Source organism: Staurois parvus, unplaced genomic scaffold (genome assembly GCF_062004578.1).
Source record: "Staurois parvus isolate SC_StPar_1 unplaced genomic scaffold, SC_StPar_1.0 ptg000581l, whole genome shotgun sequence".
Taxonomy (NCBI): domain Eukaryota; kingdom Metazoa; phylum Chordata; class Amphibia; order Anura; family Ranidae; genus Staurois; species Staurois parvus.
Window position 1 is genome coordinate 303,960 of NW_028318377.1, and position 26,680 is coordinate 330,639.

Genomic DNA, 26,680 nt, shown 5'->3' on the forward strand with positions numbered 1-26,680 from the left:
AAACTGTGAAAAATAGGTTAGATAATATATAAAAGATACATTTTTCAATAAACAGCACCACCTTTGTACTGCATTTGCTCCCGAATTGAGGGGAAAAACAAAAAGACAGACACAAACAACAGTTAAGTAATAAAAAAAAAAAAGTTCTATTCCGGAGTGAAAAAAGGTAACAAAACTTTGTATGATGTTCAAGTTGGAGTAATGATAAAATTAAAATAGCATTAGAAAATAATAAAGTGCGTATTTAATATCACTGTTCATTGTAGAACATCTTCAGAGAACATTTTACAACTTAAAAAAAAAGAAAGGCTCTTGAGAGCCCAGGCCAGAAGCTTCAGTATGGAAAACAATGATAAAATTAACATTTTTCAGAAATATATGATGTATACCATAATGCAAGAATCATTTTTCAGCAATCAGTTTCTATGGTACAAAACTATACTTTCTTTGCAAAACCTTTAAAAACTAAAAATATTATCTGAAATTCAATGACAATCAGAATGCTGGACAAAGAGCCAACCACAATATGATGGGTGACATTACAATGAAGTAAACTTCTAGTCCAGTCACTTTGAGACATTACAGCACATAAAACGGTTCTTGGCAGAAGACAATGTAAGCAACATTTGTATGGTATTCCCTGCCACTGGAGGCCCAATCTTGTTTCTGGGACACAAAGTTGCTCTGGCTGCCTTCTTCTGGTTTTACACACTGCTAGGTGATTGATTCCCTGGTAAAGTCCATGGCACAATACAAAAGCCTGAGACAGCAGCTTTCTCCGCTGTGAAGAAATCGCATTAGAAAAATGGTGTATAACACAATTCTGTGCTGTGGAGGCTAGTACAAATTTCACACAAACATTGCCTGCATTCTTCACAGATAAAATACTTTGTAATTTCTAACGGTTTAGAGAAGCATTCTCATCACTTGGCTTCTTTTTCAAAAACAGAATGTTGCAAGCCCGAGTCTCATGGTTAAAGCAGAACTCCACCAAAAAGGAGGAAGTTCTGCTTGCCTGCCTCCTCCCTTCACCGCCACACCTGGTGCTTTTTTTTTTGGGGGGGGGGGGGGGTTGATGGGGAGCAGATACCTGGTTTTGACATGTACCCGCTTCTGGGTTAGACTGCCACTGTGATCTGAGCCTGACGTTCGGACCCCCTAACAACCCCCCCCCAGCCTTCTGGGACACTTTACTGGTCCCAGAAGACTGTGGCCTATTCACAAAGCACAGCGCGCAGTATGAAACCGGCTGTGAAGACGTGAGGCTTCATTTCCGGATTCCCTTACTGAAGATGCTGGCACCAGCGCTCAGAGCTGATGAAAAATCAGCTCGGGTGAGGACATCATTGGACCCCTGGGACAGGCAAGTGCCATTATATTAAAAGTAAGCAGCTACAGTACTTTTTTTTTCAGGGAACCCAGAGCTCCGCTTTAACATATTTTCAATGTCTCCTCATGGATAACAAACTAAAAAGAATCCTACATAATTTTTAACTTTAGCTTACCAGTGTTAGTCTAAAGAACATGCAGCAGGGACTTAAAAAGCTTTTTTTTTTGGGGGGGGATGGGGAAAGCATCAAGCAGTTTTCTTGTAAGTCTAAGCACTCTTCAGCTCCAGTCTGGGAGAGACCTTCATAGGAATGCTTGATGTGACTTTTATAGGCATTTATCAGGCTTTAGCAGTCATTTGGCAAACTATGAGCAATTACTGGACTGAGCTTCAGAACAGCCAACTAAATGTTTAAATGGAAAACACTTGACTCAAGCATGTTCTAAAGTCATTTACTAATATTAAGACATTTGGGGAAAAGCAACTGGCTTGCTTTAAACCCACCACTCCACAACATATACTTTTCTTTCATTCCCCTACCACTCAGTTCAGCAAAAGGAGCCAAAGGAAAATAGACAATAGGACCTGGATTAACATCACTGTCACAAAAGTAGTCCTAAAACTATATCTTCAGTAACTTGTAGCCTACACAGGGCTTTCCTTTGTCTCCAAGCTGCTGAACAGAGTAGCAGGGGAGTGAAAGGAAAGTAAACTCTGATGTTGCGCATTGAACTGAACCTGAAATATGGAGGCCCCCACTGCTGACCTTCCACAAATTGATAGATGTCTGACACTCTTCTGTATTCAATACCGTAAACAAGCAAGGAGTTAGTAGAGGCAGCTTTAGGGAGTCAACAATTCTCTTCAATCTCAGATATAAGCAGCAGCTAGGTAAATAAAACAAAAAACAAAAGACTGACAACTTTGAGCATCTCAGGGTTACAATATTAAAGTTTGGGTAGAAGAAGATTGGAGTCACCCTTGAAGAATCTAAATTATTTTAAATGGCTGTATTTGACAAAAGTAAAAATTCAAGAAAAGTGTTACAAAACATGGCACGTTATATTTGCACTGACACTGCTCTCCCACATAGATTCTACTAAGCCCTCATTCAAAGACTGGGCTAAACGCATTGTGCAGAATCCCAGGTTGAACATGGCCTTAACATACAAACGTAAAAAATATATATTTATGTAATAAAAGTTGACAGAAAAAAAAAAGTGAGGTGGCCTCTACAAGAACCACACTTCCATGACACCATCGTCTGAACTCTGAGATGATGAAGCCATTGGCTAAGACAAATGCCACCTGTATTGTAAATGAGAACTCCTCTGAGTGAGATCAGTGGAGTAAAGTGTATAAATAAAAACAATCTCCTGTCACTGGGCATTCTGGGGACCTGCTGGCTCATGTGTTTGAGTGCTGGAGATTTCCTGTAGACATCTAAGAGTATAAAACATAATAAAAAGTAAGAAGATTCAGAGGAAACAGAGCACAGACTGGGATCTGTAATATTCAAGTTTTCTTCTGTTCCGACTGACCAGACTACAGTTGCCCAAACAATAGGCTAGTTTATTGTCAAGCTAATTTTACTTCTAATAAGCCAGTAATTGCCACCTCTGGGCTGCACTGACTACTGAGGCAAGCAGATGGCCATGTACTTATAAATGGCCTGCACTGAAGAAGGCATGAATGAGTTATCACCGCCTCAATTATTTTCTGCACATTGTGTGTCCTTGTAAAGGCAGATATTTAGCGGGCTGAGTCACCCACAGACATATGTTTGGCTTGACTCACCAACATCCTTAATATTCCAGCACCCTCCATTTTCCTGCCCCCCCCCCCCCCAACCAAGCAGGGAAACCAAATGTCCCATTTCTCTATGATGAAATAAATGAAGAATCGAGTGCTGGGAGTAGTCATGGCAGGTGGGTAAGGCTGGCTACCCAGGCACAGAAGATTCTGCACTGATTTGAGAAATAAAAGAAGTGACAGGCCATCTAGCCTATGGACATTGATACAAAAATTAAGATGCATTTGACTGAATGTTTTAAATAGAAAAGTGGAACCCAGGCACAGGAAATTATTTACACACCCACCCCACTTAGCAAAGTTCCCCCCCTCAAAAAAAAAAAAAAATGTAATAAAATGTTCAGGTTGGGAACCACAATATTACCCAGGTGAGGTAGCAACTGTACATCTGTAAAAACAATAACAAAAAAATAATGTTCCCACAGTTAACAGTCATATATAAAATCTTTCATGGTGTTTATATTAAAGAAAAAAAAAAAAAAAAAGAGAAAAAAAACTTAGCCACATGTTCAACGCTGTCTATAGGACAGGTCACTGGGGCATGTGAACACTGTGCTTGCAGCACTACTGACATTTGCAGCAAACGCCTCAGATAAAAAAAAAAAAAAAAAAACACCAAAATACAAACTATGAAAATATTGTGTTAAATGTACCTATATTCCATTAAAAGGATTAAACAAATTCTTGTCTGGACTATAAAAATACACTAAAATATATAGGTATTGCCAAGATGGAGCTAAATAGTGTCTTGCAATAAAAAAACAACAAAAAAAACGTTAACAGGAACGTCTGTCATCCAAACAGTGGTGGCAACTATTCTGCTTTGACTAAAATATTCTATTTACTGGTAAACAAGCAAAACCTGAAAATCTGGAATGAGAAACTAAAAAATGTACAACTATTTTGTGTGGTAGGGCAACACTTTAAAATACAGAGCCTGTCACTTCACTGGTTGGTAGTAACTACGCTGCACACACACACGTTACGGTGGGCAGCCATTTGGGACATGCTTGATAGAATAACTCCGTAACAAGCACACATTACAGTCAGGCAAGCCCTTCACTAAAACCTGCTGAAATTTGTTGCAGCAGGCACAAGGCCAAAGGGTGATATTTTTTTTTCCCCAATTACTTTGGAAGACGACAAAAGCTGCAACAGGCATCCCTTAGATTTGTTGGGATTTATTGGGACAGAAAAGCAATTCAGTCCATGTCCCATCATCTTTAGATGCTAAATAATTAAGAGGCTGAATGTAGGCTTTGCTCACTAATTGACCACCTCCACTGTATATGGTGACAAGTTCTCTTCTATAGGTGTACTTCAAGCAGCTCCAGTCCTAAACCAATACGAGAGCCTCTCCATAATGAAGCCACTAATGAGGGAATAGCGGTGATGCCGTGTAAAGGTGGTTGTCCTGACAGGTATCGAGCTGCAGTAAATACAGCTTTGCATTCAGTGCAGACGCAGCCTAGGCTGCAGAGGTTGGCTCAGTGGGTACATTGTGTCCTGAATCAGAAGGAGGTGAGCTGGCTGTACAGCATTGAATTAAAAAGGGCATCATACAATTTATTCACAAATAGGTATATTTACAATAGTGTTGCAGTCCTTTGTGTTTTATCTCTTCTTTTGACTTTTCTTCTGCGTGGCTTTTGAGTGCTCTTTAGGTTTGCTTTCAGCAGCATTGACTTCATTAAACTCATGTTGGTCATGCTCCAGGCAGCACAGCCTGCCGCCCTTTGTCCGCCTAAACTGTTTGTCATCGTGGTGACTTTTGCAAAAGGAATTCGGGCACAGGCAGCAGAAGGTGACAGAAGCCTTTCCGCAGACGTCGCAGTGATGCCACGGACACTCCCACTTCCCTATGGGGGAAATGTACAACATATCAATTACCTGTAATAAAAGACTGCCAAACAGAGCCAAGCACAGTGGAAGGATGATGGAGCAGTAAGGTGATCACTAGGGTTTTAGTGAGAATTACATTATGGCAGTCACTGTCCTGTAGAACACCTCCCTTCCAGGTATGTATGCTTCACCAGTTCTGCTACCCCATTGCTGCTCCAGATTGCTGAAGCTCTTGGTATTAAGTAGCACATGATCTCCCTATGAGACAGTGCTTAGGCCTAAGCAGAGCCAGTCACATGGATGGTACCAGGACATCATACCCTTTAAGTTCTAACAACATTGGACAACATATCTTAGACCAGCGTTTCTCAACCTTTTTCAGTCAATGCACCCCTTAATATTATGGACAGTCTCGAGGCACCCCATTCTAAAATGGGGTGCCTTAAGACTGTCCATAATTTTAAAAAAGGCACCCCATTCTAAAAAGGGAAAAACTATTCAAATGGTTTTGTATAACAAAGCAACATCCACACAGGTAGGACACCCAACATTAGAGGCGATTTATTCTTTCAAAGCAAAATACATTTTTGCACACTGGTACTGACTAGTATTCCAATGTTTCTCTTCTCCCTCAGTTTTTCTCCATCACTGAGCTAATGTGAGCCCAGCACTGACAGAGAAGGGGAGGGTCAAGCTAGGATGCTGAGGTCATTGGTTGTCAGGCCGCCAGTGGCTAGAAGGTTGTAATGGTGCATAATGAAAACCTGTGTAACTAAAAGGCAGGCTTGTTCCACCCTCTGGCTTGTATACAAGTTTTGGGCAATTTAGACATTTTGCCAAGGCACCCCTGAAGAAACCTCAAGGCACCCTAGTTGAGAAAGGCTGGCTTATACAGACAAATATGGCAAGGAAGCATAGCTGGGGAGGAGTGTTCTGAATAGGGGATGATCCCATTAAAGTCTATGGGACCTTGCACAATGCAAGGAATAAAATGAAGTATAGCCAAAACCCTATGACTAAGAGCATTCGCTCGAAACACGTCAGGCTGCAGCTGTTTGACGCTAATACCTCCGGCACCACGAGGGGTCCCGGCGGCAACTTTATATTGGGTCAGTACTTCATTTTATTCCTTGCATTGTACCTAATGAGTATCTGTTTGTGAGTGGGAATAAAATATCCTAAGACATATTGCACTACTGGCCTCCTCTGTTTCTTCTGAGCTCCAGTGGGAGCCAGGTACATTTACAGAGTGGTCATCACCTAATGAGAAGGCTGAGTGCAAAGCGTGGGATAACGAAGGGGACCGGACCAGATCTGACCAGACCTCTGATGAGATATTGGAAGTCTCTATATTATATAAAAGCGCACAAAGGTTGCGCATCTGGTGAGTGCGTAATCTGTATCCTCATTGTTTCACCATGTGCACAGTCTGTGTCGTTTGGAAATCCACAGATCTGTTGAGATCTTGCCCACATCTTCATGTTGGACTTATCCTTGGATATAGCAATTTTCCTCACGTTATATTAGCCACAATATAGTGGCATATATATGAATGCACAGTGTCACTTTATATCTTTGCATGATTTTGTGCATGTATATACACGTTCATTTATTTGTGTTTTAGCGCTGCACCTTTTTGTATATTATTGTGTATTGGAAGGTTTTATATGGTGCCTTTGGTGTACAGCTGCTGCTATCTAGAAGGCGCTCACTTATTTACACGTTTTTAGTATAAAATGTACCCAGCTCCTTTGAATGACCCTGTATTTAGGATGTAACATGTATCTTGGGAACAGTCCCCTACGCTCCCCCTAATCCTCCCCTGTGACAGTAGGCGGGAGATCCTCTCGCCGCACGTCACATTTAAAAACAACACAGCTGTGCAGGGCTCCACCTACACAGTTGCGTCATTCACTCACCGAGTTCTGTCAATGAACTACATTGTGCTGTCTGCCACTGCGACAGACAGCTTTTAGTTCTCAGTGAATTACGAGAGTGCTGATGAGCACCCTCATAGTTCACTGACTTTGCCCATACCTGCATACGAGCAGACAGTTAATGAAATACAGGTAGACAGCTGTACTGAATGTCAGCAGGAGGCCAATACTGCACCTACGATCCACTGAGGCTGTAGTGTTAAAAAAAAAAAGAAAAAAAAAAAAAAAGAAAAAAAAAAAAAAAAAAAGAAGAAGAAGAAGAAGAAGAAGAAGAAGAAGAAGAAGAAGAAGAAGAAGAAGAAGAAGAAGAAGAAGAAGAAGAAGAAGAAGAAGAAGAAGAAGAAGAAGAAGAAGAAGAAGAAGAAGAAGAAGAAGAAGAAGAAGAAGAAGAAGAAGAAGAAGAAGAAGAAGAAGAAGAAGAAGAAGAAGAAGAAGAAGAAGAAGAAGAAGAAGAAGAAGAAGAAGAAGAAGAAGAAGAAGAAGAAGAAGAAGAAGAAGAAGAAGAAGAAGAAGAAGAAGAAGAAGAAGAAGAAGAAGAAGAAGAAGAAGAAGAAGAAGAAGAAGAAGAAGAAGAAGAAGAAGAAGAAGAAGAAGAAGAAGAAGAAGAAGAAGAAGAAGAAGAAGAAGAAGAAGAAGAAGAAGAAGAAGAAAGAAGAAGAAGAAGAAGAAGAAGAAGAAGAAGAAGAAGAAGAAGAAGAAGAAGAAGAAGAAGAAGAAGAAGAAGAAGAAGAAGAAGAAGAAGAAGAAGAAGAAGAAGAAGAAGAAGAAGAAGAAGAAGAAGAAGAAATGCACTTTTGTTTTTTAATCTGCAAAATCATGTGCAATTATCTACTTTTTTTTTAGCCTTTAAATCTGAAATCACATAGAATAGGATAATCCAAGAGCAAGGGATATGTTTATGTGAATGGAAAAGACAATTTATAAACAAGAACTCACCAAAAGGTCTTTTGTCAAGATCTAGACAATCAAGGTGGTAGGTTTTTGTACACAGCTTTTTGTCACATAAAATGAGCTCTCCACCATCATTGCAGCGAAAGCAGTAATCCTCAGACTCCTTTTTGCCATCACCTTTTGTTCGGCGTCGTTTTGCCTTCTTTTTAGGTTTTTTTGACTTTTCTTCATGAGCAGATGCAGAGGAATTCTGTGACACAACAATACAATGATTAGGAAAAAGTAAGAAATGAACTGTGTATGCCATCTACACACTGCAACTGAACCTAGAAAGGTAGCCTAGCTTACCTTTAACCACTTGCCTACAGGGCACTTATACCCCCTTCTTGCCCAGGCCAATTTCCAGCTTTCAGCTCTGTCATACTTTGAGTGACAATTGCACAGTCATGCAACACTGTACCCATATGAATTTTTTATCATTTTTTTTTGTAACAGCTTTATTTTGGTGGTATTTAATCACCTCTGGGTTTTTTATTTTTTCTTAAACAAACCAAAAACCACTGAAAATTTTGAAAAAAAAAATGTTCTTAGTTTTTGTCATAAAATTTTGTAAATAAGTGATTTTTCTCCTTCACTGATATGCGCTAATGAGGCTGCAGTGATGTGCACTGATCGGCTGCAGTGATTGGCACTGACAGGCATCACTGATACATGGCACTGATAGGCGGCACTGACTGGCACTGTTTGGCATTGATAGATGGCACTAACACTGATGGGAGACACTGAAAGGCAGCTCAGATGGGCACTGATATGTGGCATTGATGTGCACTGGTAGGCACTGATATGTGGCATTGATGTGGCATTGGCACGAGGCACTGATACAAGGCACTGATGAACAGAGGTGGCACTGCTGGGGCTACACTGATCATCAGTGCCCTGATGGTCAGTGTACATGTCCCCTCCGCAGAAAGCCGATGACCGTCTCTCCTCACGAGCTGTCAGCGTGACAGCTCGAAAGGAGAGAAATGCAGATAACTGGCATTTCCCTGTTTACATGTGATCAGCTGTGATGGGACACAGCTGATCACATGACTGAGCCGACATCTTCGGCTCTTTCCGTGATCGGTGATCTGCTGTGTCCGAGGGACACAGCGCACCGCCAATTGCTGCGCGGCACGCGGTGAGAATGGGAGGACGTCATATGACGTCCCATGAGAACGAGAGAACCACCTTGCGTCCGTCACATTACTATATGGCGGGCGGGAGGTGGTTAAGGTAAAGTACACTAAATTACATGACTGAATGTTTTTATTCAGTTCTGCCAGCCTGATCAGACACACCTGCCACATTGCTAAGCCAGGCTACTTGCTCCACTATTCACTACTGCATTGGGAAAAGTCTGAAACATCTGTGTGGTTTTAACCTGTCCCTTTTTATCTCACTCTGTGTGAGGAAAAAAAACAAAAAAAAAAAAAAAACAGTGCTGCAAGGGAGGCTTAATATGAGATACACCTTGAAAAAGGTTCCTATAAGGTGAGTGAAGCCAAAGCCCTTTGAAAAGAATGAAGTTGGCACAGGTCTGACCCTTAACAGAACGCAAGGCTAATTTCTGGTCCAGAACGGATTGTATAGAGGCCAGAATGTGAGGTACAGAGTAATCTCTGGGATTGAAGTAAGTTTTTACAGCAGGTAAAAAAAGAATTTCCAGGTATGATGATGTATTTTTTTGGAAGTGGACTGATTTTAGCAATGCAGAAATCAGACTTAACCCCTTGACGCTGACGTAATACAAATATGTGGCCTCACAGAACTGGGCTTTTTTTCCATGGGGCCGCAAATTTACGTACCTGTCTTTGTGCTGGGAGCACGCCGCACGGTGCTCTCCCAGCACAAAGACCGCTGTGTCACTGAGAGCACCAGTTTCCCATTCTAACTATCGGGACCCAGGACTCCCGATTCCGGGTCACACGATTGCTGTGATAGCCTCTCATCGGCTATCACAGTGATCAGTAATTTTTTTTTTCTCTCTATGAATGGAGGAGAGAGATACATTGTATCTCTAACTCCTGGCATAGAGGGGGAAAAAAAAATTAAATAAATATATATATATATATATATACATACATATATATATACATATATATACATATATATATACATATATATACATATATATATATACATATATATATACATATATATATACATATATATATACATATATACATACATATATACATACATACATACACACACATATACATACACACACATATACATACACACACATATACATACACACACATATACATACACACACATATACATACACACACATATACATACACACACATATACATACACACACACATATACACATATACATACACACACACATATACACACACATATACACATATACATACACACACACATATATATATTAAAAAATAAAAGAAAAAAAATAAAGAAAAAATACCCAGATCAAGGTTTGATCAAGGTTTAGTTCGGTGCCAGAGTTAGTGTTTGGGTCAAAGTCAGAGTCAAAAGGTTAGGAATTTAAAAAAAAAAAAAAAAAAAAAATTGGTGTCGAGTGTTTTAAAAAAAAAACAAAACAAAATGTGCACTATTGTTTCTGGGCTGTACTACGGGTACAAACAACAAATGACATACACATATATGGTATCACTGAGATCATCAAGAGCTGGAGAATTTATTTTGGGTTGTTCTTTGGTGGTAGGTTATGGTAGTAACAAGAATTTAAATTTAAAAAAAAAAAATTTTTTTATACTATTTTGGGCCAGTTTTCCTTTGATAAATTAGGGCAGCACAGTGGCTAAATGGTTAGCACTTCCACCTGGCAGTGCTAGGGTCATTGGTTCAAATCCCAGCCACGACACCACCTGCCTGGAGTTTGCATGTTCTCCCTGTGCCTGCGTGGGTTTCCTCCGGGTACTCCCGTTTCCTCCCACACTCCAAAGACATGCTGGTAGGTTAATTGGATCCTGTATAAATTGGCCCTAGTATAGGAATGCAAGTTATATCTACGCTATATAAGTACCTGAAATAAATAAAAATTTAAAAATCAGGAGATATCCATTACCATTTACCACCAAATGAAACCCCAATTTGTCCTGAACAAAACAAGGTATAATTCACCTGGATATACAAAGTAGTTGTGATGATGTGTTCGGTTTTAACACATGTCAACGTTGCAAAATTGTGCTTAGGCATTTAGATTTGTTTTACCCTTAGGCATGGAGGGGTTAAAAACCCCCCTATCCTTTCACACCCGGGTTTCAACAGCCCTGCCTTAAAAGCCAGAGGTAGGATGAAACAAAGGACCTTGAGACAGCAGATGTGGCCTTTCAGACCAGACCAGGGATCAACTGCTGTAAGTCTGCGTATGTGTCTACCTGGTTCTTCTAGGACAGTTTGGTGCAATTATAACCATTTTCGTCTTTCTCTATTTTCTTGAGCAGAAGAGGACGACGCACTGGAGAAAGTCATCAATTAAAAAAACAAAAACGAACTCTCCTGCGCTCTGAGACCCAGGTGGATGGAGAATAGATGGAACCAGAATTGGAAGATTCGACCACCAGCGCATATAGGGTTGTGCAGCTCCAAACGTCCCATCATAGGGGTAGACACTCAGTACAGCTGACGCGTTTCGAAGGGCATCCCTTCTTCATCAGATTAAATTAGCCTCAGTTGAGAGAAAGGGATGATCATGGAATAGGAGGCTAGAGCTAGAGGATGCCTGGTTCTGGCAACAGAGTTAGTTTGTTGAATCTGAAAGCTAGGATGTCTACATTCAGAATCCCCCACTTTTGGCATATCAGAATACTGTAAAGACATCTAAATGAAGAGTCCATTTCCCTTGATCCAAGTAATGGTGGCTGAGATCTGCTTTCCAATCGTCCACTCCTGGGATGTGGACTGCATAGATTGATGGACAGTGAATTTCTGTCTAGCAGATGATCTGGCTTGCCTCCTTCAAAGCAGCTAGACTCCTGGGGCCCTCTTGATGGATGATGTAGGCCATTGCTAAGGCATTGTCTGAATGCACCCCGATTGGGTGCCCCCCCAGAAGAGGGTTCCAGTATTATACGGCCGAATTGACTGTTCTGAGCTTCAAGGTGATGATGGGGAAGCTTGGCTTCCCTCAATGACCATGTGCCTTGGATTGTTCAAGATTGTAACACTGCTCCCCTACCTGAAAGGCTTGGGAAGGAACGACTTGGGGTTGTCATCCACCAAGATGGGGAATTCCTTGCTTGGTTGGACTGGAGCATGGGCAGAACAAAAGAAGGATCCTTCTTTTTCCAAGTTGACAAGATATTTTGATGGAAAGTTCTTGACTGGAATTGGGCGAATGGTAATGCTTAAAAGGAGGCTACCATTAGGCCTATAACTCTCATGAAGAATCCTAATGTGGGATGTCTCTTGGATCTCAATTCTTTTTCTGGTAGAAAGACTTTTGCTTAGGATGTGTCCAGGACCAGACCCTAACATTCCAGGTAGAGGAGGGCTGCAGAGTAGATAGATCAACTGGCTGAAGGCTTGTAACATCTGAATTTACATTTATGGATAGCTATAAGGAAGAAAGTAGTCTAGATAAACCTGTTACTTGGATAACCTGAGCTCAGTGGTGAGATGGGAGGGTTCAGGTTTAGGAGTTGAAGCCTGAGTAGAACATTGAGGTGCTCTGTGTTTTGAGAAGGCAGAAGCCCCTGAACAAGGGGATTTTGTAACTTTTCTCGCTAAGAAAGAACCACCTTTCCTCTTGTGACAGCTTTGATCAATTTGTCAAGTACCTCAAACAGACGTTCTCCTTCAAATGGCATATAAGTGAGGCATCTTACCAGCAGCTTCAGCTGACAAAGCTTTAAGCCACTAGATTTTGCATATGTGAATAGAAAGCAGAGCAATTTGTGTCATAACTTGCTCTAGGGCATCCACACAAAAGAGCAAGGCAAAAGGTAATTGCTCAGTTAAGTAGGGTCCTGAAATACATAAACGTCTTGATTGTTCATTGCACTAGTCTAATTAGTTGAGGTTTGACAGACAGAAATTGAAGCAACAACCAATATCTGGTTCCAGTGCTGAGCTTGTGAGACTAAAGACTGTCTTTAAGCATCTCAAACATTCTATCAGCAGAATCTTTGGTTAAAGGAACATCTTCCATAAACCTAGGAATCACCAAGGATTAGCTGATGTGGACTGCTGCAATAGTAGCTCCAGCTATGTATCAATAAGGTCTAAAGTAACGTTAAAAAAAAAAAATTGAATAGAATAGAATAAAAATTGCTAGTAAAGATAGTTTAAAAAAATGGCCATCCTTCTAGCACATTTAAAGAAAAGAAAAAAACACAAACACATGAGTGGGAGGATTTATACCTAGCTAGCCAACAGCTTTTGTTTGCCAGTGTTCAGGCCCAATTCTTCCTATAGGTGGCAATAAAGCCCCTAGTCTTTTATGGTCTTTCAATTACTACTGATCCTGTGTCCCTTAGTGAACAATGGAGAAACTGTCCATACAGACCTACTTAGTACACGTGCAGGGACATTTGTGTGCAGTCACTCATCATTCTCATTGAGCAGTTAGAGCAGAAATGCAGTACAATGTTATCAGCCACCTGAAATAAGTAGCTGCTTTGTTCCTCTGCATTCACAGAAAACAAAAGCTGTAACACAAACCTTTGGTCTGTCCCCAAGGAATCCACTACAGTTAGGAGCTCCACATCTACACACTGTTTTTTCATTTCCAAGACAATCCAAGTTATAGTTAAATGTAAGTTCTTCACCTATAAAAATAACAAAAAAACTTTTACACCACCATGAAAAAGAAATGAACATACAGATGAATAGATAAATTCTCCTGGGATACAAAATGTACTGTTAAAGCAGCAATATGGCTCTTGTAGACATGGTTTTGTTATTACCTGCAGGTATGTCCCGCACTGCAAACAAGCCCACACGAGTGTCTCCATTTACAGTCCATTTCTGGGTGTCGCAGTTTGGCTGACAACTGTGATTCATAAATCGAGAATAGTTCCCTTTAGGCCCTGCATCAATTATTCGATCCTGTAAATAAAAATAGGCTATGATTTCCGTTTCCCACAAGACAAACAAAAACATATCTGTTTGCTAGGCATGCTGAAAATGTGGCATTCGTTAATGACAGGAATGGTTAAAAAAAAAAAAAAAAAAAAAAAAAAAAAAAAGCCATTAACGCTTACTATGCCACATTTTTTTTAATGCCATTTACAACTGTTACACGGTTGGCTGATCTCTTTCTTGATCAGAGCTCACACAGCTAAGTGCCTAGGCCCTCACAGGCAAATGAAAGGCCAACCAGGGGTCTGTACAACTACTCTACTAGGTGTTGGTTTCAGGTTTGTGTATTTTCATGCCATAATAATAATAAAAATAAAATAATACATTCAGATTAAACTGTACTCTTCTCCCCCCCCCCATAATCACCAATCACAAATATACAGTATACAAAGGAGATGAAGGTGAAATGGAAAGAGTTCATGGATACCAGAAAGATTAACTACTCTCATACATGTAAAAATCTTCATTTTTTGCTAGAAATGTACTTCGAACCCAAATATACACACACACACACACACACATATATATATATATATATATATATATATATATATATATATATATATATATATATATATATATATATATATATATATATATATATATATATGGGTTTCGCAATTTATGTCACATGGTATTTGAGCAATTTTTTTTTGGGGGGGGGGGGGGGAGGGGGGGACTTTCTGCCAGTCACATCCTTATCAGTTTCCTGATGGGACATGAGTGCTCGGTACAGGTCGGTGGTGGGAGGGGAACTCCTTCCGCTGCCTGATCCAAGAGGCTATATAGCCACTCGGATCACGGTTACTAGATAGGGAATCGGAAGCTGAAAAATAAATACCGGGATCAGGGTTGTAGCCTCAACCATAATCTGGGTATAACCACCTCAATATGAGACCCTCTATATACGTACAGTGGTACTTAGGTGGTTAAAGAGGACTGAACTAAAAAAAGGTAAGGATTTGTTGATAGAGAACTCCGTGAGGGAAAAAATAATGATCTACTACTCATTTGGAATTTTTCCTAAAATCACTTCCTGCTATGTGAGTGTGCCTGCACACTCCTGTGTAGTGTCAGAAGATTTGGAGATTTCACTGCTGTGCAGCTCAGTGATCTCCTTTCTGAAGAAGTCCTTCCTCTACTAAGATGGCTGCCTCCATACAGAAGCAAAGTGCAGATCAGGACATGGTAAGCCAGTTAATATTATACAGAATGTGTATGGTGCCAACTGTCTGCAGCGCTTTACAAAATAAAGGGAGAGATTTCAGTTCTAATAAAATTCAAGAGAAGAGTATTAGTGGTCTCTGCTCATGGGAGTTTACAATCAAGAGAGTTTCACGGAGAACAAAGGCATTATTGATAACCAGTCTGGCCATCTGCCTGCCTTTTCCTGGGCTCAGCTTCCAGAGTTCAATTTCTCTTTAATAGGATTACACTTGAATTTTGTTGCACCATTAACTGTAGTGTCATACAGCACTGCATACGACACTCCCAAATACGGTACAGAAGTAATGTAGCTCATATTTCTCTAGCAGCTGCCAGCACAAAAGGAAGGCAGGCTGAGTGAACTGAGCAGAGCTGAAGTAATACCGTATGACCCTACTGGTACCTTATCAATGGTCAGCATATAAAAGTGCATAATGTCATTCTCCTGTGCATGGCGAATCCTTGCCATACATTCCTCTTCATCTATTAGCTCTCCAACGTACTCATTCACAAACTCTCCCTGAAAGAAAAAATATTCCAAATAAACATCCTTTCCACAGATTAAATTAACTGGTTGAATATTTCAGAATGGGAACAGCTAGGAAAAATTACTCACACAAGCTAACTTTGCACACAAGGACTATTTTGTGGTCTGCCAGATTATGGCTGGTTAAGTGCCATATCCTCTCTGTATTTCTATACACAGTGGTTGTTTAACTACATGTACATTATATCTTATATATCATTTTATATTGTCACCGATCCATGGGCTGGTTCACCACGTTTTTATTTATATTGCTTAATTATGTTCCCATCCTGATGAGACCCGCTGTCCTAACCCCAACCTCTTTATATATGGCCCTTTGCCTTCATCTCAGTATCCAGCTTGACAAAGGGGCGTGTGCATACAAACCACACCCACACAGCATCTGTATGTGACGCCACCCACCGAGCCCACAACTTCCAACTGCATTATTGCATTGTTTGCGGTCCAACGTAGTTCACTCCATTGCCGCCTGTCATTCAGCCAGGGGCGGACTGACCATTTGGGAATGCGGGCACTGCCCGAGGGCCCTGGGTTAGAAGGGGGCTCCATGAGATGCCACTGGTACCTTTCATAGGAATTTTTGGGTGTGGTTTGAGTGTGGGCAAGGACACAGGGGCCCCAGGATCCCCTATTCCCCGGGGGGCCCCATGAGTTGTCAGTCCACCCCTGCATCCAGCAGCTTCCTGGCATAGCTCTGCATACACCAGTCACTTTCCTGGCGACCTCTGCAGTTACTGGCCACTTGCTTGTTGGACTCTGCTAAATGGATGGAGGGTGTACATTATAGAAGCTGATGTATACTGCAAAGAGTGCATATATATTTTATGGTAATCTTTTTATTAATAAATAGCTACACTTTAGGTAGTGGCACCCGCTCTATTTTTTTTGAATGTTTCAGAGAAGGATATAGGAAAGGGAATACAATACCCTCACTGAGCTGAAGGAAGAGACTACCTAAGGGAGGAAGGAGGGTCTGGGTCTCAGAACCATCTTTGTCCCTATGTAAGATAAGAAAAGCTCCTTTCAAGAAAGCCGCCAAATCAGACACACCAGATAGAAATAATGGCCCACCAAAAAGTCCACCTTAGCCGTAAAATCCAGCAATGCGATATCCCTAATCAGTAAAAAAAGGGAGGATTTTGAAGAACCGAATATACCAATTTCAGATTCAATGGAGACAGAGGTCAGAGTCAGGTATTAACATGAGCAATCCTTTGCATAGGCAAGGTGGTTTCTGGAATAGAACAGATGATGCAGAAACCTGTCCTTTCAGAGCACTAAAAGAGAGATGCTGGTCCAGGGCAGACTGGAGGAAGGCCAGGATGTGGGAACTAGAATATTGCCAGTGGCACCATCCAAAGTAGGTCGCTCCAGGTACAATGGTAGATTTTACTAGGAGGTACATTTTCTCGCCTTCAGAAAGGTGTGAAGGAGAGTTAGTATTGACCCTATCCTTCAGGACCAAGGTTTCATCAGCCATGCAGTTAATGCCAAGACGGAGGAGAGTAGAACAAGGGGCTCTGTGACAGGAGGTCTATTCTATTTCGAAGAGGCCAAGTCTCGTACGCCAGACATCTGTGTACCAAGTTCTCCTGGGCCAAATTGGAGCAATGAGGATAATGAAATCCAGTCATCCTCTATCTTGCAGAGCAGTCTAGGAACAATTCTCACTGGAGGGAATGCATATACCAGGATGAATGGGGACCAAGGTATCACCAGGGCCATCCATCGCAAGAGCCAGTGGATCCCTGGACCTGACCACAAACCTTTACAACTTTTGGAGGCCATGATATCCACATCTGGCGCTCCCCATTTCTGACAAAGCATCAGAAAGATCACAGGTTGAAGGGACCACTCCCCTGAGACCAGATGTTGGCAACCCAGAAGTCCACATGCAAATTTTCCACTCCTGGTATGTAGATAGCAATAAGAATTGGGAGCTCACTGCTCTCTTTGCTGGAGAGAAAGGTGTATCTGAGGAGTTGCAGGGAATGGATCTCCCTGATTTTGCTTCAATCATCCTGTGGATCTGTGTTTTTTGCAACTCTACTGCTTGATTATTCCTCCATCAGTCACCAGATCACCCATCATCAAGAAAGCAACTCTGACACAAAGCAAAGCACTGCTTCTCTACCAAGATGGCTGCCTACACGCAGAGCCAGTGTGGACCAAGGCATGGTCAGTAATAGGGAACACTACCCACATGGAGTTTATAGGTAATACTGTTGACTAGTCCTTTGTCCTCGGTTTTCACAGTTTAGGTCCTCTTTAAATACGATAGGTCTAATGCAGGGGTCTCCAAACTATGGCCCTCCAGCTGTTGGAAGTACTACAAGTAACATTATGCCTCTGCGAGTCTTGCCTGTGGCTATCAATTGTCTTGCAAGGCCTCATGGGACTTGCAGTTTCTCAACACCTGGAGGGCCATAGTTTGGAGACCCCTGGTCAAATGCAAAGTTGTTCACTACATGGTAAGGATACGGACATTGTGTTATAAAGGTTACGTAAAGAGAAAGTTGATAAGAAAAAATATCCCTCAATAGCTTTGCATTACTATATATTATATTTGCTGCTCACCTTCTTTATTTTTCGTGTGGCTATCAGCCCCCATCCTTTGCCCTCAGTCTTGATGATCTTGGTCTCGGGATACTGACGCTTAGTAAAGCACTGATTCTGACACCGTGCCCCAGCAGGACACACTTGAGGGTGGCACTCATACATCAGCATACGGTTTAGACATTCAGAGTCAAATCCACAGGGTTTATCACTTGACGGCTTACAATTGCACTTAGGAATTTCAGAGATATCAGCAGTGTAAACTTGGACTTTGCCATACGGCTTATTCACCTGAAAAAGAGATGGAATACAAATAAAGGGGCCAATGTAATTTCTTTTAAGGTTTAGGCACACTATGATCTATTCAGTGTTTATAGGCAGAAAGAACGTCAAGAGATATACAATCCCTAGAGAAAACGGTCCACTTATACCTTTATGTGCTTATACGGTGGTGGCTTTTTTTCATTTTCCTGAGTTTCTTTTTCTTTCCGCTGTGACACTATCTCACAGTAACGATCTTCTGCTTCTTGCAAAGCTGTTAAGTAGTAAGAAACAATAAAAAGATGGAATATAAGTCTGATTGGGACCCAAAATTGGTTTCTATAAAACATTTTCAATGATGTCAAAAGGTATTACCATCGCATTGTCCTATTCAGAAACATTTTGGGTCCTAAACACAGTACCAAGCGCCATAAAAGACTGTGTAAATCTACCCCAATACTTAACATAGTTACATTAACATACCATTTTTAAAGACCTTGCCAATGCTTTTTACACCGTGATGTTTACTCCCACGATCGCCCTCCATGTAAGGGAAAACTCGAGCGTGGTGGGTCCAGTAATAGTCTTTGGAACCAAAGAAGAAAACTGGGAACTCTCCAATCTCGTGCTTCATGTTCTGAATATTCGGAGGAATGTTTTTGGGGTGACACACTTCTGCAGGCCACCATCTGTTTTACAAACAAAGCAATTTAAATGCACTTAAGAAAGGCAACGGTTTACTAGCAGTAGCAATCAAAAGCCCTCATGAAATAAGCACTACCTCCAACACAAAATTGACAGGTCTGAAAGATTTTTGGATCAAGGAGGCGAGAGCGATCATGTACTATAATTAGTTAGTTGAATAGTGATGGTAAGCATACCTGTAGTTGCCCAGTTTCACCCAAATGATGTCCTGATATTGTGGTTTTTTCCCTGTTCTGCAGTCATTGCAAAACCAGGTTCCATCTGGCATCTCAATATTCAAGCATTCCGGGTGGAAAGCAGAGGGACAAGACTCACAGCACAAGAGACTTCCACCTGCACATGCAACAAAATAATTAAGGAAGACTCACAAATCACACTTTGATGAAACAAAAAGCCAAAAACATGAATTATTGTGCTTATAATCACTGGATGACTGATTGGAACTGCATATTGAATGGACAACTACTAACCTGTGTTAATGCAGGACTGGACAATGTTAACCACTTGCCATCTGCCTGCTGTTTTTAAACGGCAGGGCGGTGGCACTCCAGGGGCGGGTTGCCGTTCATAAATGGCACCTGCTATTTCTAGTTGTGCGCGCTCCCTGGGAGCGCGCAGCACAGCGGTCCGGTGCCCACTGTGTCCTCCGGACACAGTGAAACACCGATCGTCGGACGGGACCTCTATACGAGGTCCCGATCATGTGATCACTGATTGGCCAAACCATGATCACATGCAAAGTAGTAAGCAAGATGTCACTTGTGACATCATTGCTTACTACGTGTGAAATCTGTGAATGATCACAGAGGGCACATGGTACAATGCTATTCACAACAGCCTTGTACCATGTGACAAGCTCTGACCAATCACAGCTCACACAGTATTTCTCAATGGCTGCAAGAATGCAGACAGAGAGAAAGAAATGATTGCTTTTACATCCTATATGGGTGTAAAAGCAATCACTGTAAAAAAAAAAAAAAAAAAAAAAAAAACATCACCCCCCACAACTAATAGTGTCACCATGGTGACACTGTACTGCTAGGGTGACTGTATGTAAAAAAAAAAAAAATAAATATAAAAAAATAAAATAAAAATGTAAAAAAAAAGTTTAAAAATTATAATTTTTGGTTATAACTAATTTGGCGTATTTATTTTTTTTTACTAAAAAGATAACGGAATAAATTTTGGCCAAGATTTATGATGAAATATTTGCAAAATTGTATAAGAAAAACACTTCAAAATTTTTGGACTTTCATTTATATAGCAAAAAAAAAAATAAAAATCCCAGCGGTGAATAAATACCACCAAAATAAAGCTTTATCTGTCTCAAAAAAATGGTAAAAAATTCATATGGGTACAGTGTTGCATGACCGCGCAATTGTCAAAGTGTGATAGCGCTGAAAGCTGTAAATTGCCCTCGACAGGAAGGGGGTAAAAGTGTCCGGACTGGAAGCAGTTAAAGCAATATTATGGGTGTATTAGAAAACAATGTCCCTAACTCTATTAAGTAGTATATACAATTACCTTCTAATTAGAGTGTAAAGATGCAATGTTTCCTGAGATAAAAATATTAAACAATCCTGTTCTAAAATATTTTAGTCTGATTTTAAGACTATAAAAACAAAAACCTGTATTACATGTCAATACCAAGCATGTGTATATATCTCCAACCACAATTCTGAAACTGCCAGTCATGCAGATTTAAATGACTTCACACTCCATCATGGAGATCAGAAATGTTGGGCTCACTTGCTGCATACTTGTTCTAGGTCTGTGATTTAAAGTACAGGCGTTCCATCGGTTTACCAATGCCTAGGTTAACGTAATTTTTGGTTTACAAATGAAAAACCATTGAAAATAATGTCTCTGTTTACGAATTTGTTTTACAATACATACTGATTAATTGGCTTTCAATGCATTTACAAATTTTTTTATCATGTCCCTGTACAGTATTTATGCCTTTAAATTGCACTTTATAAAGTGTTTTGAACAGATAAGACTTTTTTTTTTTTTTTATTTACTTTTTTATGACCTCCGAAATGGATTCATTTGTTTTCAATGCATTCGTATGGGAAACCAAGTTTTGGTTTATGAATTTTTTGCAATACAAAAAGTCCCGCAGAACGCATTAAATTCGTAAACCGAGGTACACCTGTATTTAAGAGGCACTGTTACTTTTTCAGGGAAAAGTGGATTGCAAGCAATCTTGAAGCTAGTGGAGCTCGGAAGGCAGAGTCGTGACATCACTGGCCCCTCCTCCTAGCTGTACACACGCTGTACACACTGAACACACGCGCGCCAGCTCAGCAGCACACACGGTGGGAAAAAGTGTGCGCACATGTCACTCTCCACTGGGAGGTGGTGTGTACAGATGGGAGGTGGGGCCGGTGAGGTCACGACTGCTGCCCACAGACTGCAGATTTTTAGTTACCCGTGACAGGCTTAGAGATGACAACACAGAGGTAAAAATAAAGCTTTTAGAATTTTTATTAAACTATCAAATGGTGCATGTGTTTGAAAAATTATGCATATGAGGTTTATAACCAGTTGAAAATCAACAGCACACTATGCAGGAGACGCGCTCCCTTCACTCATGCTCCTGCTTGAGTGTCCTTTGCATATCTATCAATCAAAGGAGGGGGCGTGGCCACAATTTTTTTTTTTTTTTTTTTTTTTTTTTTGCATGTGTCAGGTTTTTTCCCTTTGTCAAAGCGGGGAGGACTACAGATGACAGGCTTCTCGTTTTCCTGCCAGTTGTGCTCCTTTGCCGAGTTAGCCAAAGTATTCAGTTTACTTTTCATTATCTGGGTTTACGACCACTTTAACCACTTGCCCTCTTGAGGATTTACCCCCCTTCCTGACCAGGCCATTTTTTGCATTATGGCGCTGCTTTACTTTAACTGACAATTGCACAGTCATGCAAGGCTGCACTCAAATGAAATTTATATCCTTTTTTTCCCACAAATTTCTTTTGGTACCATTTGACTTTTTGCTATTTACCCAGTAAAAAAAAAAAGAAAAAAAAAAAAAAAAAATCAAATTTCATCATAAATTTAGGCCAAAATGTATTCTGCTACATCTGCTAAAAAATATATATATATCTCAATACATGTAAATTAATTGGTTTACGTGAAACTTATAGCATTTACAAATGACTGTATAGATACTGGATTTTTTTTTTATACTAGTAATGGCGGTGATCAGCGACTTACAGCAGGACTCCGGCGGGCATTCTGACACTAGGGTGAACAATCATCACTCATTTACAGCAATCTATGAATAAGACTACAAGTCCCAGCAGACTTATCGACTGCCAACCTGTAGTCCTCAATTCATTGATTCTTCCTGTCAGTATATCTGCTTGCTTGTGCATCCCATACAACAAGCAGATATTCTGACACATCTGCAGGAGACCTGCAAGGCATCAGCAATCTGCTGATCGCTGGTGGAATACTGTAGAGCCTCTTGCAGACAAAAATAAATTTTACCTGCAAAAAAATGTGCATTTATTATTTTTTTACTAAAAAGGTGAACTTATCCTTTAACTGAGGAGGCTACGTCTTGGACTTAAACAGCTGGAAAAGAGTATTAAAATTTCCCTGGTATATGGTGTTATTAGTTGACAGGATTATTATAATCAAAAATGTTAATTGCATTATTATATGAAGTGAATATACCTGCCTAATTAAGTAATTTGGTTTTTAAATCAGGGGGGACAACAGACACATACACATAGAAGTGAGCTGACCTAAAGCGGACATCACTGATACCACAGAACCTATGTTGGTAAAGTATAACTTCCATTGTTCTGCAGGCAATATGTGCCTTATATCTCCAGCTAAATCGTTTAGTCTGATGGGTGTTATGGTTTGCACCAGAGTTGATATGAAATCATTTTAACATCAGTATAAAATATCTTCATTTCAATTCTGGGGGGGTGGTGGGAATGTTTGGTGATAGACAACTTTGTGGAAATTTGTTCTTGACATCAGATTCTAAGCTTATTGGATAGTCCTGTGTATGGTATTCTATATTAGTTCATGTGCAGTGGAAACTCTGAATATCTGGTTGCATGGAGAGATCAAGTGGTCAATTTACATATCTTTTGTTCTATTCTGCAGAGTTACTGAGTTTCATGCAATGCATTTTTTTTTTATTTGTAAAGACAGTTGGTCCTATTTCATTAATATTTGCTGGCTTGAATTTGCAACCATTATTTTTGATTAGATAATTGAACTGCTATTTTAATTTGATCATTACTAATTATATTTTTAATCACCATTTTCACTGATTTTTATTATGAATATACACATTTTGCACACTGTTGCTTTTCATTTCATCTTCAAATTAGCACAAATCAAGAACTCGGGTTATCAGTTGGTGGGCAGCACAGTGGCTAAATGGTTAGCACTTCCGCCTTTAGTACTAGGGTCGTCGGTTCGAATCCCAACCACGGCACCACCTGGCTGGAGTTTGCATGTTCTCCATGTGCCTGCGGAGGTTTCCTCCGGGTACTCCGGTTTCCTCACTCCAAAGACATGCTGGTAGGTTAATTGGATCCTGTCTAAATTGGCCCTAATGTGTTAACTTATAACATCCACGGAGAATTCTCCAGCACAAAATTATAACACAACATAAAATCAAACGTATGACTAGAAAAAGGAACACTCACCTTTGGAGCATACAAAACACCAGCTCACATTGACATGAGCATGATGGCTGTTGCCCTTCTTGGCAGAAAAGTGCGCAGTACAGATGATGCTGGAAGGTGTCAGAACTGTGCATCCTGCTGCGATACAGGACTCCCCACCATGGTAAGCAACTGGGCAGCGGACACAACGTATCAATTTACCTGTTAGACATGAACCACTGCTTAGAATTAATCATCAAAGCCAAAAGCACAAAACTGAAAACACAGACACCATGCAGGCAGACACGAGCCTTTAAAAATTCTGGCCTTGGTTCTCCATTTAACAAATGCGTTCGAACAGGCTATTACTAAAGTGCTGCATCTATTCAGTCAGTGCTGGCAAATATCACAGGGGAAGTTTCTTGAAAGCTAAGAGTTTTAATCAGTTGCATTATTGCAGATTTAATTTTAGTGTAAAAATTTTTGTACAGTGCTGTGAAAAAGTATTTGTCTTTTTCCTGATTTTTTTTGCATTTTAATATTACACAAAGATTACCCAAGTAAATACAAACTGCTATTTTGAAATGATTTCATTTATTAACCACTTCAAGTCCGGACACTTTTACCCCCTTCCTGTCCAGGCCAATTTTCAGCTTTCAGTGCTAGTACACTTTGAATGACAATTGCGCGGTCATGCAACACTGTACCCATATGACTTTTTTTAGCATTTTTTGAGACAGATAAAAAACTTTATTTGGTGGTATTTATTCACCACTGGGATTTTTAATGTTTTTGCTATATAAATGAAAAAGTCCAAACATTTTGAAAGAAAGTGATTTTCTTATAAAATGTTGCAAATAAATAATCTTTCTTCATAATTCTTGGCCAAAATGTATTCAGTTATCTTTTTAGTAAAAAAAAAAAAAATTAGTTTAAAAACTATGATTTTTCAAATTTTTTTACATTTTTAGATTATTATTTATGGGGTTTTTTTTAACACACTGTCACCCTAGCAGTACAGTGTCACCATAATGACACTGTACTACTTGTGGGGGGGTGAAGATGATTTTTGTTTTTACACACTGATTGCTTTTACACCCATAAGGGCTGTAAAAGCAATAATTTCTCCTTCTCTCTGGCTGCATTCTTGCAGCCATTGAGAAATACTGTGAGAGCTGTGATTGGTCAGTTTGTCACATGGTACAAGGCTGTTGTGAATAGCCTTGTACCATGTGACCTTTGTGATCATTCACAGATTTCACACGTAGTAAGCAATGATGTCAGAAGTGACATATTGCTTACTACTATTCATGTGATCACTGATTGGCCAATCAGGGATCACATGAATTGGGACCTCACACAGAGGTCCCATACAGCGATCGGTGTTCCGCTGTGTTTCTCCGGACACAGGATCGTGATGCCGTCTGCTCCCAGGGAGCGCGCACAGCCTGTCAATGCGTATGCCGTTTATGAACGGCAACCTGCTCCTGCTCATCTCCTGTCCGGACGATTATGTACATAGGTCGAACGGGAAGTGGAAGCGAATAAAGGAATAAAAATTGTCTAGACCTGCTTAGCTCTATGTGAAAAAGCAGTGCAAAGGTGTATTTGCTTTGAAAGAATAAATCACCTTTAAATGTTGATTGTCCTTCGTGTGTGGATGCTCCTGCAATATGTAAAACTATTAGTTTAGTTTTTAACTATTAGAATGGGGTGCCTCAAGATCGTCCACAATTTTAAAGAGTGCCTTGACTGGAAAAAGGTTGAGAAACCCTGTTCTATAGTATGCAACTGCCTCAGTCAAAGCACTTCATGGGATTTCTGTCTGTTCTGGCATTCCTCCGCTATCTGCATAAGTCACTTCCGATCGCCTGTGCAGACACCAGACCATTCCAGCACTGCCCACTAGCTGGAACTGTCATTCCCACTCACAGGGACACTGAACACAATGGCCACAGACACTAGCCTGCTGCCTGGCATGGACTGTCAAGGAAAGAGGGGGAAGTGATCTAAAATACAAATCGCTTGAATTCACAGGTAATAAAACACAGCTTGCAATATAACTGAATATTAGAAATATAAACAAAAACATTTGGCTAGAGATAAGCTTTTCCAGGTTAGTAAACACCAATTTTGTATAGACATCCTTAGTGAAAGAAGTGTAGCTCACTTTTTATTACTCTGGCACTGCTGGACTTCGACACAAGGCAGCTTGCACAGTGGTGAAGAGAGCAGCGGAAGCCTTTGCTGTCAAACACAGCCAGAGGGTACTTTCTAAGACAAGGCTCATGGTAGAACTTGCCACAGTTTAACGCAGTGCACCGTTTGACGTCTGCATCCTTTTGCTTGCATACAAAGCATGTGTGAATACCTTTCACAGGGAAAGAAATGCTGTGAGAAAGAACGCAAGTAGGACGAAAAAAACAAAAAAACAAAAAAAAAACAACAACATACAAGTACAGGGTAATGCTCACTCAAACCCAAAATATCATTACATGAGTAGCACAACTATCTGTATTCTACATGTATGTTAGGTGGACTCCTGAATCTCGGAAAACAACTGACCTGCCAGCATGTACAGTTGTCTAATTCAGATTCAACATATCAGGGATGGTTTTGTATCGCCTACTTCTTGTTCTGGTCATTATACAGGAAGGAGAATCTTCACCATAAAAATACCTTTCTTGATTGCTCATCAGAGAAAAGTATTTGCTCATCAGTCCTGTCCTTAGGAGGAAGGACACCAAGAAAGCATACATTTCTGAGTACCACATACCATCCTATAAAAACAATGTATACATCACAGAAAACACTGCAATGGAAAGAAAATAGACTTGGTTTCC

At 40.4% G+C, this 26,680-nt stretch overlaps 1 protein-coding gene across 1 annotated transcript in view; it reads right to left on the bottom strand.

Moving 5' to 3' along the window:
* Window positions 1-221: 221 nt before the first annotated feature.
* Window positions 222-26,680, bottom strand: part of NSD2 (nuclear receptor binding SET domain protein 2) — a 106,347-nt gene continuing 79,888 nt past the window's right edge. The window contains exons 13-23 of the mRNA XM_089692263.1: window positions 26,008-26,208; window positions 23,880-24,059; window positions 19,384-19,540; window positions 18,986-19,191; window positions 18,673-18,776; window positions 18,263-18,532; window positions 15,542-15,658; window positions 13,758-13,899; window positions 13,513-13,619; window positions 7,858-8,062; window positions 222-5,001 (exon numbers count right to left, since the gene is read on the bottom strand). Coding sequence (XP_089548389.1) covers window positions 4,757-5,001; window positions 7,858-8,062; window positions 13,513-13,619; window positions 13,758-13,899; window positions 15,542-15,658; window positions 18,263-18,532; window positions 18,673-18,776; window positions 18,986-19,191; window positions 19,384-19,540; window positions 23,880-24,059; window positions 26,008-26,208 — 1,934 coding nt within the window. The 3' untranslated portion in view covers window positions 222-4,756. The remainder of the gene's footprint in view (window positions 5,002-7,857; window positions 8,063-13,512; window positions 13,620-13,757; window positions 13,900-15,541; window positions 15,659-18,262; window positions 18,533-18,672; window positions 18,777-18,985; window positions 19,192-19,383; window positions 19,541-23,879; window positions 24,060-26,007; window positions 26,209-26,680) is intronic.